The following is a 16336-nucleotide window of genomic DNA, read 5'->3' as shown; positions in this document are numbered from 1 at the left end:
AAAATTATTTCATTTTTGCGATCTGGGGTGGAGGGGTTCCCTTGTCAGCTGGCAACCACAGCAGAGCAATTGCAAGAAAGGGTGCCAAAGGAGGGAAAGAGGATTTCTGCCACAAAGACCTCTGGGATATGTGCCAGCAGCAGGCTGGAGGACTGAGAAACTGATGGAGAAACCAACCACAGGAAGCCACCAAGCGGGTGATTGTTGTCAGGAGTAAGGGACAAGCCATCCACCCAACGTGGCTTCTTCTCAGGGTGGCTTAGTGTGATGTGCGAACGCACCCAGTAGCTGAAGGTTACTTGGCTTTTCCAGGCAACAATATATTATTTGTTCCCTGCTGTAATGCTAAGTATTTTGGGTGGCTTGATCTTGAATGGGCAAATAAGAGCCATGAGCTTTACCAAGGGCCTGCTCTCGGTTAGAACTGGTTTGTTGATATGGATCCGTTAAGGTCTCCCGCTTCCTTTAGCGGAGAGGCAGAGTCTGCGGGAAGCACACCGTGTTAGCTGGCTACCAAAATTTGTGATGTGTGGGGACTACAACTCTCACCATCCCAAACCAGCAGGAGTACTCAAGCAGATTGGGGAAGCTTGTGCCAGAGCAGGGGCAGAGAACCTTTTTCGGGCCACATTCCATTTCGGAGAAGCTCTGGGGGGCTGCATTCCAGTGGTGGGTGGGGCCACAGGCAAAAGGGGTGGGGCCAAACATACCAGCATATTTTAGCTGAAAGCTCCTATTGCCAGGCATTAAGCCTTAGGAGAGGCATTTCAACCTTTTAGAATGGGGGGAAAAACAGCACAAATGCTGGGAAGCCACCAAATGATCGGAGAGAGAGGGGAAGGGGAGGGAACCGGGGAAAGGGGAATGGACAATTGGGGAAACCCGGAGGGCTGGATTGCAACTTCATGTGGGCCAGATTTGGCCCCTGGGCCTAAGGGTCTGCTCCCCCATGCTAGGGGATGGAGTTATGGAAGAGGGAAACTTTGGTTCTTGAAGAGCTAGATTGGAGGAGTCTGCCCACCACCTCAACCTGAAGAAGTTGGCCATCACTGACTTACAGGAGCCAAAGAGAGAGAGAGATTAAGAAAGCGATTTTCAATGCCCCACATCAAACAAATCAAGAACACCTCTCTTAAGAAACCTCTGATGTTTTTATTGTTTATGAAGCCCTGCCTTTTGAAACAGCGAATCCACAGTGGAGAGAAGCGTACACATGGAGAAAAACACTACTCCCTTTTTTTAAAAAAACAATTAGGAATGACTACAAAGAATACATGAGAGCACTTTCACAAACAAGGCAAAGACACGAAGCATCCAGCTACCTGTCTGTTTCTCCCACCGTTCCGTCACATGCTGGGGTGACCAAGGAACAGAAACCAGGACGGGGCAATGCCAAAAGAGAAAGAGGCTCCATTCTGAATGGCAGGCAGGTGACAAGGCAGAGAGGAGATTCCTGAGTGCACCCCTGTACTTTCTCCTATATAAGCGAGTGGCTGTTATGCATTCCTATACAGAGGGGCAAGGGGTGAAGCAAAGCGCTACCCTTGCAGTGTGGGACAAACCTAACCACCACCATTCCCACATCTGGCTGAGGAGGGGAATGGTGTCTTTTCTCCCTTTCTTATTGCCCGAATTGCAGCAGAGGGGGAAAGCAGAGGAGGAGATCAGATTTTTATGTTTATTTCTTCCTAGCTCTTGACCCCTCTCCTACTCCATGATTGGACACACTGGTACTGTAACAGGTGGAAGAAAGGTACGGTTGGCAGACCGGCCAGTTGAACAGTCAAATATTTGTCAATCTCATAATAATGTTATTTGTTAATATTGTCATTATTATCTGAACATGGTCAAATATTGGTAGGTATTCCAAGAAAGCCACTGCAAAGATGGCAGCTCATCTCTTTTATCGCATCCTGGTGTCATTTGTTAGCAAGGTTGGGGGTGTCTTGCTTTTAGTCTTAGCATATACCTGCATGCCCAAGTCACCATTTTGCACCTGGGCTCGGTGGGTCTAGGGGTTCTAGTAAAAAATCAACACAACCCCAAAGTAGACCCTACAAGCCTAGTCCTACAATTTTTGTGAGTTGAGAAAAGCCAAAACAAAATTTCAGGAGGTGTGCAGAAAACGCTGTTTTTGTTTTACGTTTATATACTTTGTGCAACCTCTGTGATAATGCAGCCTTCTCCAACTCTCCAGATGGTATCACGCTTGCTTATAAATGCCACATAAGCATTTTAGCCTGGCAAAGCTTTCTCCCTCCTTGCGGAGGCTCACTACAGCCGCAATATATGGCTTCTGGTCTGCTTGCCTCTGGTGCGTAAGCTTGACTTTGGGGGAGAGGAAACTGTGGCCCTTCCAGATGTTGTTGGACTGCAACTCCAATCAGCCCCAGCCAGCACAGCCAATGGTCAGGAATGCTGGGAGTTGAAATCCAACTGGAAGCCACCAGTTTCGGGGAGGCTGTTATCATTTAACTTGAGCAGGCCAGAGGCCTAGCTTTGTCACCGTGTATTTGGCCTAAACTAGTCACGGTGGCTTATGAAGGGAGGCTTCAGGCAGTGACTCAGTTCACACAACACGCTAACCCACACTCAGCAGCCGAGTGTGGGTTGTTGTTGAACTGTGGGTTAGTGTGTTGTCTGAACGCAGGATATTTTTCACAGAGTGGCTTGTTAACCATGCAGTGTGGCTTATTTTTCTCAAACAAGCCACCTTGAGAACCCATGGTTTGTTGCTAGGTTGTTCAGTGTCACACAAGCCACACTGCATGGATTACAAGCCACCCTGCAGAGAATGTCCTGGGTTCAGACAACATGCTAACCCATGGTTCAACAAACAACCCTATGGTTCAGCAATACCCCACACTCAACCACTTAGTGTGGGTTAGCATGTTGTGTGAACAGCCCCTGAGTTTAAAATGTCTAGGGGAAGAAGATACCTTTGTTTGGATTGGCCAAGTGGGTCAGACAAAACCAAGTGGGAGCTCCATATGGAACATGGTTGGCCAGGAGATTTGAAAAATGGTCAGTTAAGATACAATTAGAGTCAGCTGGTATCAGGGCAGCTGAAGTCAATGGTTGTTGGCTGAAGGAAGCAGTGCTCAGAGGTGGAATCCGGAGCTGGTGGCTGTGGAGAGCAGGCCAGGCTGTGTGAGGCTGCGATGTTACCTCAGGCAGGCTGCAAAGCCCAACACCACAGGGATTCAGTCACAGGTCTCACCACAGGGGACTCCAGGGAGACTACTTGAAACTATCATCATCCTAGATAGTTAGAGGCAACAGGAAGAGTTGGAAGCAGAGGAAGGCTACTGTACAGCTTCTGTTCCTGGTTGTGAGGGCCTGGCTGCAGTGGCGTTTAGGGGAATTCGAGCTGATGGGAAAGCTACTGAGAACTTATTAGCAGGGAAGACTATGGCTGGCTTCAGAATGCTGGCAGTTGTAGGACTTTTTCCTGTCTAAACCCGCATAGGTTTGCGCCCTTAAGCATTCCCATCCTATTATTTGAAAAATAACACTCTATTCCCATATGTATATAAATCCATTCATAAACCTCTTCGTTTCAGTTATTTTGTCTCTAGTGGTAGTGTCAATCCCATCCCATGCCTAGGCCTTGTTACCAGGCTACTGAGGTGTACAAGATACACTGGGTTTATTTTGGTGACAGCGGTTTTATGGTTAAGGGGTGTTTTTATTGTTCAAGACAGGGCGTTCCATAGGTCCAACTCTCAAAGTGTTAAAAAGGGAACAGCATGGAAAGCCTATGTGGTTATTCCACATTTAACTCACAGCTGTTCCTCCACATTTGATGTTAGCAGCAAGATGCCCTGAAGGATTCCTTCATGGGATGCAATATTTTTAAATATCTGACCAGTGTTTGACAACATCCGACAATACGTGACAATATTTGATGGTTTAATTGACCAAAGGTATTTTGACAAAAGCCCAGACCTAAACAAGGGTGAAGGTCTGCTTGAGTAGATGTGGTGAATGGGAAGTGGAAGTGGTCCCAGAGACCAGAACTTGACATTCCTCCTTCTTCCCTCAAGCCTGAGAGGCCTAGAGCCAGTTACCAAATAGCAGCAGCATATACTGTTGCCCAGTTTGTATTTCCACCAAAGGATGGAAACCCTTCAAGTATTTATATTGCCCTTTTTGCAGTGATGGCATTTACGCATGTGGCTGTAATCCCTGTTGGAGCGGAAGCTCATCTGGTCACCAGGACGCAAACTCAACTCGCCATAGGCAACCCATCAAGAGACTAATTACTAGGATGCTCAGAAGTCTCATAAGATGTTGTCTCCAACTGAAGTTTTTCCCCAGATTCGAAAACATTGATAGTGTCACTCAGTGTGTACACTTTCTGATGTGCCACGCACAATGCATGCTGATTTAAGTTTTGGCCATATTCAGGGCATTTATATGGTTTGTCCTCAGCGTTAATTCTCTGATGGTGAATGAGGCTGGCTTGCTCGGAAAAGCTCCTAGTGCAGTCTACATTTTTATATGTTCTCTCTCCCGTGTGTATTCTTTGATGGGAAGCAAGGTAGGTGCTTCGACTGAAGCTGTTTCCACACTCCATGCATTTATGTGGTTTCTCCCCTGTGTGAATTCGTTGATGTGAATTAAGGATTGCCTTCTGACTGAAGCTCTTGCCACACTCCATACACACGTATGGCTTTTCCCCAGTGTGAATTCGCCGATGTTTAATAAGGGTGGATAAATCGCAGAAGCTCTTTCCGCAGTATGAACAGCTATATGGTTTCTCTCCTGTGTGGATTCTTTGGTGCGATGCAAGGAGGTCACTCCGAATGAAGCTCTTCCCACACTCCAGGCATTTATATGGTTTCTCCCCTGTGTGGATTCTGAGGTGTATTTTAAGGCTTGACTTATAACTGAAGAATTTCCCACAGACGTTACACTTATACTTTCGCTTTTCATTTGGTTTATCTTCTGGGACGGAAGCATTATGGAACCCGGCACCCTGACAAGCAACGGGGGTTTTCTTCCATTTGTCTGTTTGGTGGTTTCTCGCCCTCCTCCTTGGCGCACCTTGATTCCCAATGTTCTCTTCCAGCTTTTGCTGCTCAGCCCTTTCTGATGGGACCCCAAGCAGTTCCCTGCTGTTCTCACTCTGCCAGACATCACCTGCTGGAATGGAGAGAGGTTTGACAGAAAGGCAGAAGGGAGCACACAGCCTCTAAACTAGGAACTGAACTGAATTAACCAGCCTTGTAAATAAGCCCACAAAAGTTACTAGCCTACTAAGCTGGTCCAGACTACTGTGGCCAGACTGTTTACCAGGTTACAGGGGGCACGTGATTCCCTTGTTACAAGAGCTTTATTGGCTACTGGTGTCCTTCTGCTGGTAGGCAAAGACATTTTTACTGAAACAGGCCTTTGGGAGGTAAGCTGGTTTGTTGGGTTTGGTGCTGTTTTTATTTTTTTGTTGTTGTGTTTTTTAATTGTGTTTTTAATGTATTTTTTATAATTGTTTTAACCAAGTTTTTATTTTAAAATTTTGGTTCTTAGTATTGTTACCCACCTTGAGCGCCATTTTCTTGATGGAAAAGCGGGGAATAAATCAAATCAATCAATCAATATGGGAATAGTAGCTTATGTTTCCGAGCTGGCTGTGGAGGCGCCTAGGCTCTTACCAGGCTAATTTTTTAAAAAACTGCCTCCTCCAGATCCAACCCTCCTTCACCAGCCACAGAGTAAGGGGAAAGGATCCGCCCCTTTGCACTCACCTGCTTAAAATTCCTAGTCACCTATGGCCAGTTGTACAAGGCTGGAATTAACTGCTGTGCAGAAAAACAGTTCTTTCCAAAGGGGCTGTTTCACAAGTATGCAACCTTTAGCAACACGATCAACAGTTCAGTGCTCATTTTCAATTCATACTAAATTCTCATTGGGTTGGGGTTGCGTGGCTTAAATTTTTCCCCCTAGAGATTTGTTGTATTTCTGCAAACCTCTGGGTTACCCCAAGACTGCTGATATTGCCCTCTTGTGCATGGATAATGCCATTTTGGCTACATAAGGGTCTGTATTCATAAAACGGAGATCACTACAATTTATTATATTCCTAAAACGGAGATCCCTCTTCTAATAGGAGAAGAAGGACGAGAATAATGATCACGATAAACAATTTTAAAGCGTCATTCAACTGCTTCAGAACACAAGTGCCCTATATGTTTTCAGTCGCCTGGTGTTTCGCTTACCATGCGAGTTCACATTTCCAGCATCAGGCTCCTGCTTAACTACCGTGCACAGCGGCCTCTTCCCAGCCTCCAACGTAGCTGACTCTGCTTCAGCCAGCGGGGCAGCCACTGCCGCCAAGGGCACCGCCGCCGTCACCACCTGAAACAGCAAGGAGGATCAGGCCCTGAAACAGCACAGAAGAACAGGGAACGGCAGGACGATGGCTGTCAGGATTCCTTTTGCCCCCCTGAACTTCAAACGCCGAATCAAACACCGACGAGAGGCTTCAGTCTGCAGCTTTTAATCCATACCTCAAAGGGCCATGCAGATACAAACTTTCAGTGACTCTCAGCCTACAAGGAAATGCCTTCAGGGGGTTCAAAAGGTAGCTAAGAAAGTTGCCCGCCATTTGAAAGGAAGGCGGTCTCACTAGCCCTACTTAAGGGGTGGGGGGAGGTCTCTGTCTCTCTCGTGAGGTCTCTAGGCGCAGCTGTTCACGCAAGGCCAACCGGGTGACCGTCTAAGTTCCGCTCCGGCCTTCTCCCTCTTGGCTCTGCATCTGGCATCTATTGATTCAGACTCCCCAAACCCTGCCTCTCCTTGTTCGCTATCTCTCACGGGGGGGCAGGTGTGTGTGTGAAGAGGGACCCTCCTCCTCCAGCTGGACCTTTGAAACCTGAGGAGCCGGCCTAGCCATGTCTGGACTAGCTTGGGAACATACCTCCCCCAGAACTACTAATCTGAACTACTCTCCCACTCCCTTCGCTCAGAAACACTCCTGACAACGGCAGAGCAGAAGGGCCAGGTCTCTACCTACCTCCCCAGCCCGCCTTGCACTCTTACATCCAGCAGGCCCACTGGATTCCATCTTGGGGCGGGGGGGGGGATCCAGACCTGTTCAGGTTCCAGCTACACCTGTGGCGGAATGAGGGAATCGGATGCTGAGGTGGCACAATGGGCTGTATGCTCTGTGTGTGTGATTTTGTAACGTTGCTTGGAAGTAAAAAATAAAACAAAGCCCAACCCTACCATCTTCCTTTCTGAAGCGCTAAGAATTTTACATGTAGTGAATTTATATGGGGAGCATTCAGAAATGTACTTCTCTCGCTCACCACTACCATGTGCAATCCTACTTGTGGGCCCACCAGTCAAGATCTGTTAAATTGAAGGCACAAGGAAGGGCCTTTTCAGTATTTGTGGAACTCCCTCCCTAAGAAGATGCACATGGCCTCTCCCTTTACTGGCTTTTACTGCTGGATAATACAGACAACTCTGCTTGCTTCCAGGCAATAGGGGGCAATGGAGAACGTGTTGCATGGCCAACAGGGAGTTCTCTAGCTCATCCCCTTGCTGTCCTCTGGCTTCCTCTTCCTCCGTCTTGCCTCCGCAACAAGCACGCATGCCATGTGCTTCTCTGACAAGGTGTGTAAAAGCACTAATAAAGTAAGTTGATCTGAACATCTTTTTTAATTGGCTCTAGCCTACGTTTATTGCCTCCAATGCCAAATGCTGCACTGCCATGCTTCCTCTGTAGAAAAAGCAACTCTGCTGTAAGTTACACCAGATTTTCCGACATTTAGAACAGACTTCAAAACCCTCTTAAAATTTCAAGCTGTTTTTTTGCTCTGTTTTGTCTTAACTGCTACTCTTGTTAATGTCGGAACATTTAAATCTTTTTAGCGATGAATTGTGGTTTTATCGATTTTGGCTGACCTATACATTATTGTGGAGACATAGGCCTCCTTGGGATGAGATGGCCTATAAATCTTTGAAACAATTTCATTAATTCTTACCACCTCAGGACATCACCACCTTGTCCTGCTTACAGGTGTAGATGAGGCATCAAAATGGGCCAAACCCTCCATATGCCTCTCCCCACAGACCATAATACACTCAAGAGCAGCAGGAAAAAAAGGTCTCACCTGCTGTTCCCACCTCAAAGACTCTCTTTGCATCCAGAGGAAATCCTCAGCCAGGGCCACCGCTTGAGCACAGCAGCCTGGGCCACGTTCTCTCACCCAGCTCTGGATCTCTGGGGGCAGGACAATCAGGAACTGCTCCAAGATCAGCAGCTCTAGGATCTGCTCCTTGGAGTGTTTCTCGACCTTCAGCCACCGACGGCAAAGTTCCTGGAGCCGGTTATAAACCCCTCTTGGCCCCTCGGCCTCATGGTAGCGGAAATGCCTGAAGTGCTGGCGCTGCTTCTCCCTGCTGATGGCGTCCCCTTGCAAGATGGCCGCCTTCACTTTCCCATAATCCTTCCTGTCTCGGCCCTCCAGGCTGCTAAAGGCATGCTTGGCCTCACCGCTGAGGGCTGGCAGGAGTCGGGTCACCCATTCTTCTTTGGGCCACCGGCACGCTTCAGCCACTTGCTCGAAGGAGGCCAGGAAGGCCTTGGCGTCATCCCATGGGGTGGGCTCCTCCAGCATTGATGGGGCTCCCAACCCTGACTGAGGAGACTCCACTGTCTTCAGGAATTCCTGCCACTGGACTTCCCACTGTTGAAGTAGCCCCTCGCGCGGCTCCTGTTTAATCTCCTCTCCTGGTTTCCTCTGAAGGAATTCCCGGATACTCTTCTCTTGGATGATATGAGGGGCCTGTTCAGCAGCCATTTTCCTCTCTCTTCTGAAGGAAACCCTTACCCCAACTCAAGGGATGGAATCTCCCGAACGTGTCCAACAAGAGAAGGGAGTTCTGGATGCGTCTGGTTCCTGGTTTTCTTTACTCATCCACGTCACCGCGATAGGCTTATCCCACGGCAACTCCCGTGGTATCAAATACCCAACATTAAAAAGGAGTGACAGGTTTCCCTAAGGAAAAAAGCAGAATTTGGACATGGGAGAAGGTGTGTAGACAGAGGCCTCACTGAGGCAGTCACTGTGTGGTCTGGGCTGTACCATGTCTGACCGAAGTTGGAAGGTCCTGTGACAGAATGCTTCTTGGCTCAAAAACAAAGCAAAACAACTCCCTGTACCTAGAAAGCCAGCGAGACTAAGAGAAGGCTAGGCTAATATGACTTTAGCTGTAAGAATGTGCATTGCACAAAACTAGAGGTCAAATGCTATTTTGGGCTGCATTCATAGAAGCATCGCTTCCAAATCCCGGGAAGTACTAGTTCCCCTCTACTCAGCACTGGTTAGGCCTCATCTGGAGTACTGTGTCCAGTTCTGGGCACCACACTTTAAGAAGGATGCAGACAAGCTGGAGAGGGTTCAAAGGAGGGCAACAAAGATGATCAGGGGACTGGAAACAAAGCCCTATGAAGAGAGACTGAAAGAACTGGGCATGTTTAGCCTTGAGAAGAGAAGACTGAGGGGAGATATGATAGCACTCTTCAAGTACTTGAAAGGTTGTCACAGAGAAGAAGGCCAGGATCTCTTCTTGATCATCCCAGAGTGCAGGACACGGAATAATGGGCTCAAGTTACAGGAAGCCAGATTCCGACTGAACATCAGGAAAAACTTCCTGAGTGTCAGAGCAATACGGCAATGGAACCAATTACCTGGGGAGGTGGTGGGCTCTCCCACACTGGAGGCCTTCAAGACGAGGCTGGACAGCCATTTGTCAGGGATGCTCTGACTTGGATTCCTGCATTGAGCAGGGGGTTGGACTCGATGGCCTTGTAGGCCCCTTCCAACCCTACTATTCTATGATTCTATGAAAAGAGTCTCTTTGTTGTAGGTGTCTTTATAAATATAAGACTGTGGTACTTAGGGACAAAGTTATAGCCACTGTACGTTACAAAACAGGGAATTTAAGCACTATTGAGGAGTCCGTTAAAAATCCAGAATACTTCTACACCTTGCTGGAAAAAGCCAGCTTCATAACCTATGGCTTGAAATTAGCTTGTTTCAAAGAAACCATAGTTAAGATTAACCATAGTTTTTTGGCCTTGATACCAAGACCGGCCAAAATCTATGGATCCCCAGAATAACTTGGGGGGCAGGGGCTGTAACGTCTGGAATGCACTCCCTTTGGAGTTGCAACTTGTCCGCACTCTTTTTGCATTTGAGAAGGGCGTCAAGTCACATCTTTTTAACTTGCCTTTTTAAATGGTGGCTTAGGCTTTTAAAGGTTGTTTGTAAACTTTTTTTCCCATTATGCTTTTTTATTTTCTGAAACTGCTGTAAACCACCTTGGTTGGCTTCAGAAAGATGATACAGAAATACAATAAATAAGTGAACTTTTAAGGTTCCACTAGCCTTGAATGGGAGGACTCAGAACCACCAGCTCTGATGCCCTGTTACTGAGGGCCATGGCTGGAAAAGGAGCACCTAATCCACCCGCCCACCCTTGCCTCACCTCCCTCCATCCTGAAAGACAAGAGGACAATCCCAGGATCGCTTTTGTTTGGATGAGGGAACCCCAGATCTTCAGCCACATCTGCCTTCCAAGGATTGACAAAAACGTAGCACGGCAGCAGACGGAATGTTTTAAAAGCAGAGGAAGTGGTTTGCAGAACTCACATTATCTCTCCAGAAAACAAACCCACTGGAAAATGCAACAGATACAAGTTCAGACCACTTCCCCTAGACTTAGAACGTTCCATCTCTTTTTCACCCTTAAGAGATCCCAGTAGCCGCTATATAGGCTTATACTCCCCGCTCTCTGTTAAAGGAGAAGCCCTCACACCCCTAGCCTCAGCCAATATGCCATTTCCCTACTAACCCCCCTCAAAAGAAACCCCAACCCACTAAAAACACACACCCTTCACTGCAATGGTTGCGTACAAATGCCACATAAGCATTTTAGCCTGGCAAAGCTTTCTCCCTCCTTGCGGAGGCCCAATACAAAAAATTACTAGTCCTATATACCAGCCTCCCCCAACCTGGTCCCGTCCAGAGATTTTGGACTTCAACTCCCATCAGCCCCAGCCACCACAGCCAATGGTCAAGAATACTGGGAATTGACGTCCAAAATACCTGGAGGGCACCGGATTGAGGAAGCCTATTATCAAGTAACTCAGTAGGCCAGAGGGCTAGCTTTGTTAGTGTGGCCTAAAAACAGTTGTGGTTGCCTCGGTTACAGTGGCTTATAAAGGAAGGATTCAGGCAGTCTTTAAAATGTCTAGGGGTGGAAGAAGTGGGGCAAACTTGGAGATCGACTTGGATTTCAACTCCCATCAAATTACTAGTCCTATATACCAGCCTCCCCCAACCTGGCCTTTTCCAAAGGTTTTGGACTTCAACTCCCATCAGCCCCAGCCAGCATAGCCAATGGTCAGGAATGCTGGAATGGTAGTCCAAAACATTTGGAGGGCGCCAGGTCAGGGAAGGCTGCTAATTACAAAATTCTCTGAGTGCTGATTCTTACATAGCCAAAACAGCACCACCCACCCACTAGAGGGAGGTATCTGCAGTCTCAGGGAAAACTAAAGCTTTGAAGAAGTACAAAAAATCTTCAGGGGAGAGCGGGGGGCGGGCACCCCAAAACAGCCCTATGAGGACTGAACATGCTCAGGGGCATGGAGTGGTAGTTGATTGTTGGGGAAACGGAATGGAGTTCCCTGGAAAAAGTCATGGCTGGCTGGCTCCCTGAACAGGAGCACTCCACACTGCAACATTTTGTTGCAGGTTCCACTGGTTTATGACATTTATATCCCAACTTTCATCCAAGAAGTTCAAGTTGGCGTATAAGGTTCTCCCCCCGCCACTCCATTTTACTCGGACAACAACCCTGTGAGGTAGGATTAGACACAGAGAGAGAGAGAAAGAGAGAGGAAGAAAGTAACTGGCCCAAACCCACCAGTAAGCTTAATGTCTGGAGCAGGGATTTGAACTTGGGCCAAGGATGACTGTTTTTTTCTTGCTGCCCTCCTCCCAATTCCATTTCTCTCAACTTGGCTTGGGTGGCTGAATTTTAAAGTAGTTTTTATTTGGATTTGATTGTAAATGGATTTATTCCAATGTCCTAAACCACCTTGAAGGCTCATACCGATGGAAGAAATTTTAGGCTGCAATTTACTGGGAGTTGTAGGCCTTTTCTCTTCTAAACACCCATAGGATTGCACCCTAACTGATTAAAACTGCATATATTTGAATGCGACTTAAGTCACTGCAAGCGATTTGCAAACAGCAGCAGCAAAACCAAGAGTGCAGAACTTCAGGCCTGGGGGCCAAATCCAGCCCTCCTTGGGTCCCAATTCGGCCCTCCTTGGGTCCCAATTTGGCCCTCGGGGCTCCCCAGAAGGTTACACCCCTTCCTGCCCTGCCCCCTGCCCCCTCACCAATCATTTGGTGGTTTCCTGGCTTTTGTGCAGTTTTTCCCCCATTCTAAAAGGTTGAAATGCCTCTCTTAAGACTTCGTTACCAGCAATAACAGCTTTCCGCTAAAATATGCTGTTATTTTTGGCCCCACCCACCCACCCACTTATTTATTTATTTATTTATTTATTTTATTAATTGCCCATCTGGCTGGTCACCCAGCCACTCTGGGCGATGTACAAAGTATATAATAAAACAGTTTAAAACAATAAAATTCTACAGTAAAAACATTTTCTAAAATACTCTAACCCACCCCAAATGCCTGCCTGAATAACCACGTTTTCAATGTGCGGCGGAAGCTCATTAAAGAGGGGGCATGGCGGAGTTCCCTAGGGAGGGAGTTCCACAGAGTGGGGGCCACCACAGAGAAGGCCCTCTCCCTCATCCTCACCAGCCTAGCTGTCCTGGCTGAAGGGACAGAGAGAAGGCCATCCGAGGTTGATCTTGTTAAGCAGCCTGTCTGATGTTGCTGGAGGCGCTCCTTCAGATAGGCTGGGCCGGAACCGTATAGGGTTTTAAAGATCAAAACCAACACCTTGAATTTGGCCCGGAAAACAACCGGTGACCAGTGCAACTCCTTCAGCACCGGAGTGATGTGATCTCGCCAGCGGCTGCCCTTAATCAGGCGAGCCGCTGTGTTCTGTACCAGCTGCAGCTTCCGAACCGTCTTCAAGGGTAACCCCACGTAGAGCACATTACAGTAGTCTAGACGAGAGGAGACCAGGGCATGTACTACCGATGGGAGCAGATGGTCGGGAAGGTAGGGGCGCAGCCGCCCCATCAGTTGGAGTTGATACAGCGCTGTCCGGCTCACAGCTTACCTTACCTTTTTTGAGTCACTTTTGAGTCACTTACCTCCCTTACCTTTGTCCCCACCCATTTTGCCTTTGTCCCTGCCCACCACTGGAAAGTGGCCCCCAAGAGCTTCTCCAAAATTGAGGGCTGAAAGCGGTCCCAAGCCCCTGGGCTAAACCAACAGCTAAGCTAACCTGCCATCTGCAGTTTTATTTCTTGAGATATGTGAACCGGGAACACTGGCTTGTCTCTCCCTAGGTAAGCCAGAGTCATAAGCCATGGTTTGTTTTTGCCTCCTGACCCTGGTTTGTCTGGGGGGAACCAAGCCAGGGCTCTCAGTTCGTACATCACGATAGGCAAGGTTTGCTTAGCTGTTTTCACTAGAAGTGGGAGTAATCAGGCAGGAACACTAGCAAACTGCCTCATCCACAACAAGCCAGAACTCTTTCAATTTCTCCCTTATTGTGCCATGCAAATGTGGCCACTGTGTATAGATTATCAGTGTGCATGTCACAGAAGGCAAATAGGAACATAGGAAGCTGCCTTATACTGGGTCAGACCATGGGTCCATCTAGCCCAGTACTGTCGACACAGACTGGCAGCGGCTCTCCAGGGTTTCAGGCAGGTTTCTTTCTTAGCCCTACCTGGAGAAGCTGGGGATCGAACCTGGGACCATCTTCATGCAAAGCATGTGCTCTATCACACTGAGCTATGGCCCCCACCCCATAATACTAATACTACTAATAATAATCTGCTCTTTTAGAGATGTACCCAAAGCAGCTTCCATAAAATATCTACACAAAACAATATAAAAAACACAGCATCTAAACTAAGCTAAACAGAAGCTCTGTGTAAAAGGAAGGAGATGCGGGGAAACACCTCTTCTAAAATGTTGCCTCCCATCTGCATTTGTAAAAAGTATTTATACTACATTAGCCTATAAAAATGTTGCCCAATGAACAGGGGAAGCCTTTTTTGAGTCACTTAAAGACAGAAAAAAAAGGCCTACAACTCCCAGCATGCCCCAGCCAGCCATGCTGATGATTTCCATGTTGGGAATTGTAGGACTTTTTTTCTGTCTAAACGTGCATAACTGTGCCCTTAATCAGTGACTATTAAACGACTGAGGTTGCAATCCTACATGCACTTACCTGGGACTTACCTGGGAGTGTGCCCCACTATACTCTGTCGGACTTACTTTTGAGTAGATGTGGGTAAGACTGCACAGTCTACATTGCAGCCATACTTGAGAGCAAAAGGCAGGGTCCCTAAACTTTTAAGCAAAGAAATATCTAAGAAAGCCACTGCAGTGTAGCGGCTAGAGCAGACTTCCTCATCCTGGGGCCCTCCAGATGTGTTGGACTGCAACTCCCATCATTCCATGGGTGGGGATGACGGGAAATGCAGTCCACAAGATCTGGAGGGCCCCAGGTTGGGGAAGGCTGGGTCAGGGTGTCGGGTCAGGCCCACGGAGGCCCGGGTTCGAATCCCACCTCAGCTGCGAAGCTCTCACTGGGTAAACCTAAGCCGTCATTATCACCCAGCTTGATCTACCTCACAGGGCTGTTGTGCATGGAAAAGGGTGGAAAGAACCACATATGCCACCTTGACCTCCCTGGAGGAGAGGAAGTAATGGAATAAATGAAATTGAGCTCCACCGCCAAAGTCCTGCTTTGGAGGATATGAAATTAGATTCCTCCTCTCCCTCGTCATGACTTTGAATAGGCAAACAAGCGACCAAACTCTCTCCCCTCCTGGTCTAAGGGGATCCCTTGATTCCTTGCTTCCACCCACCCCTTCGCACCCAGACGAGGATCGCCCCCTTTCCCCTGCTCCTCTTGGACACGCAACTCACCCAGGCGCCCACGCCAAAAGGGGTCAGTTTCCTCCCGGACCCCAAAGCTGCAGCCGCTCCCGGGGGCGAAGAAAAAGTACATTCACAAGACTCGGTTTGCAAGGGAGGAGGCAGTGCAGGAAGAGGCGGGTCCAAATCTTGGGGCTCCGGTCTAGGGATCGGAACTCCCTTTCTCCCCAAAGACGGGTGTTTGGGGATGCAAGTGCAGTTTTGCAGGAGTCTGCCTGGCTTTCTTTCAGTTCCGTCGTGTCTGTGCATTTGCTAAAACACACACACGTAAAACTTTGCTGTTGTTTTTGCACAAAGAAAACAAGCTGGCTGGTAACCGCTCATAGTTTGCAAGGGTTTCTGGGAATTGTAGTTCATAGCAAGGGAGGAAAAACGGCTTGTTATTACCGCAGAGAGCCGTGTTCGTCTGCTGCAGCAGAAAAAAGAGGTGGGGGGGAAGCATCTTGTGGTACCTTAAAGACCAACACAGCGATCCTGTCCCCGTTAACTGGGGAGCAAGTCTCCTGGTGGAGCCCATTAGGACTTACTCCCAGGTAAGTGTGTGGAGGATGGCAGCCTAAAGGTTGGATCCAATCTTAAGTCACACATGGAGGAGACTCGTTGAAATCAATGGGATTTAAATTAGTCGCGACTAACTCAAGGCCCATTGCTTTCAGCGGGTCTCCTCTGAGTTTGAGTCTGGATCCAAAGGCGTGGGAGAAAGCTCAATTGAACTTAATAGAGCTTACCTCTAATGCATAGGGTTGAATGGTAAGTAATCTGTATGGAAGTCCACTTCAGCTGAAATATTTATTATGATTATCATCATCATTCTAACAGCAACAAAGCAGTCAAGCCTTTAGGAAGAAAACCCAATCTATTTTTATTTTGCTTTTATTCAGCCTTCTCTTCTTTTTCTTCGTCTTCTGTAAGGGTGCTTCTAAGGAAGGTTTTTATCCTGCAATTGCCCTGCGTCAAGCATGGAAGTTTATGGTGGGTGGGTTCCAAATGTCGTTGTCTTCCATTTGTAACATTCCCATGTTTCCCCACTGCTTCTTCCATCCATTCTCTTACCACCACCATCCCTGAAGAAAGTGTGTGTGTGTGTGTGTGGATTATGCAAATCTGCATGAAACTTGCATACGCTCATTCATATGCACTGATGCAATTTAGAAAATAACTTCTATAATTTAAATAGAAAGGCACATCTCACTGTGGTGGGAAAGATTGACTAAGG

The 16336-nt window shown here is 47.7% G+C and overlaps 1 protein-coding gene across 3 annotated transcripts; it reads right to left on the bottom strand.

Moving 5' to 3' along the window:
• Positions 1–1138: 1138 nt before the first annotated feature.
• LOC146356130 (uncharacterized) lies at positions 1139–15202 on the bottom strand. Of its 3 annotated transcripts, none has more exons than XM_084831668.1 (4): positions 15112–15201; positions 8121–9008; positions 6219–6357; positions 1139–5148 (listed from the first exon to the last, which is right to left on the bottom strand). In XM_084831668.1, the coding sequence occupies exons 2-4, from the start codon at positions 8808–8810 to the stop codon at positions 4259–4261; spliced, it is 1719 nt and encodes a 572-aa protein (XP_084687794.1). In that variant the 5' UTR covers positions 8811–9008; positions 15112–15201; the 3' UTR covers positions 1139–4258. The 3 variants fall into 3 exon arrangements, with proteins under 3 accessions (XP_084687794.1, XP_084687796.1, XP_084687795.1); XM_084831670.1 differs by having other exon boundaries at positions 1139–5145; XM_084831669.1 differs by having other exon boundaries at positions 8121–15202.
• Positions 15203–16336: the final 1134 nt, after the last annotated feature.

Source organism: Heloderma suspectum, chromosome 2 (assembly GCF_057233095.1).
Source record: "Heloderma suspectum isolate Gila_16-S chromosome 2, 16-S_ref, whole genome shotgun sequence".
Classification (NCBI taxonomy): domain Eukaryota; kingdom Metazoa; phylum Chordata; class Lepidosauria; order Squamata; family Helodermatidae; genus Heloderma; species Heloderma suspectum.
This window is presented reverse-complemented; position numbering and strand designations above follow the sequence as displayed.

Coding starts and splice junctions, on each gene's coding strand:
- LOC146356130 (XM_084831669.1), bottom strand. CDS start 8,810: ATGGCTGCTGAACAGGCCCCTCATATCATCCAAGAGAAGAGTATCCGG. Junction 6,358..8,120: donor CTTTGAGGTGGGAACAGCAG/GTGAGACCTTTT, acceptor TTGCTGTTTCAG/GTGGTGACGGCGGCGGTGCC. Junction 5,149..6,218: donor TGGAAATGTGAACTCGCATG/GTAAGCGAAACA, acceptor TCTCCATTCCAG/CAGGTGATGTCTGGCAGAGT.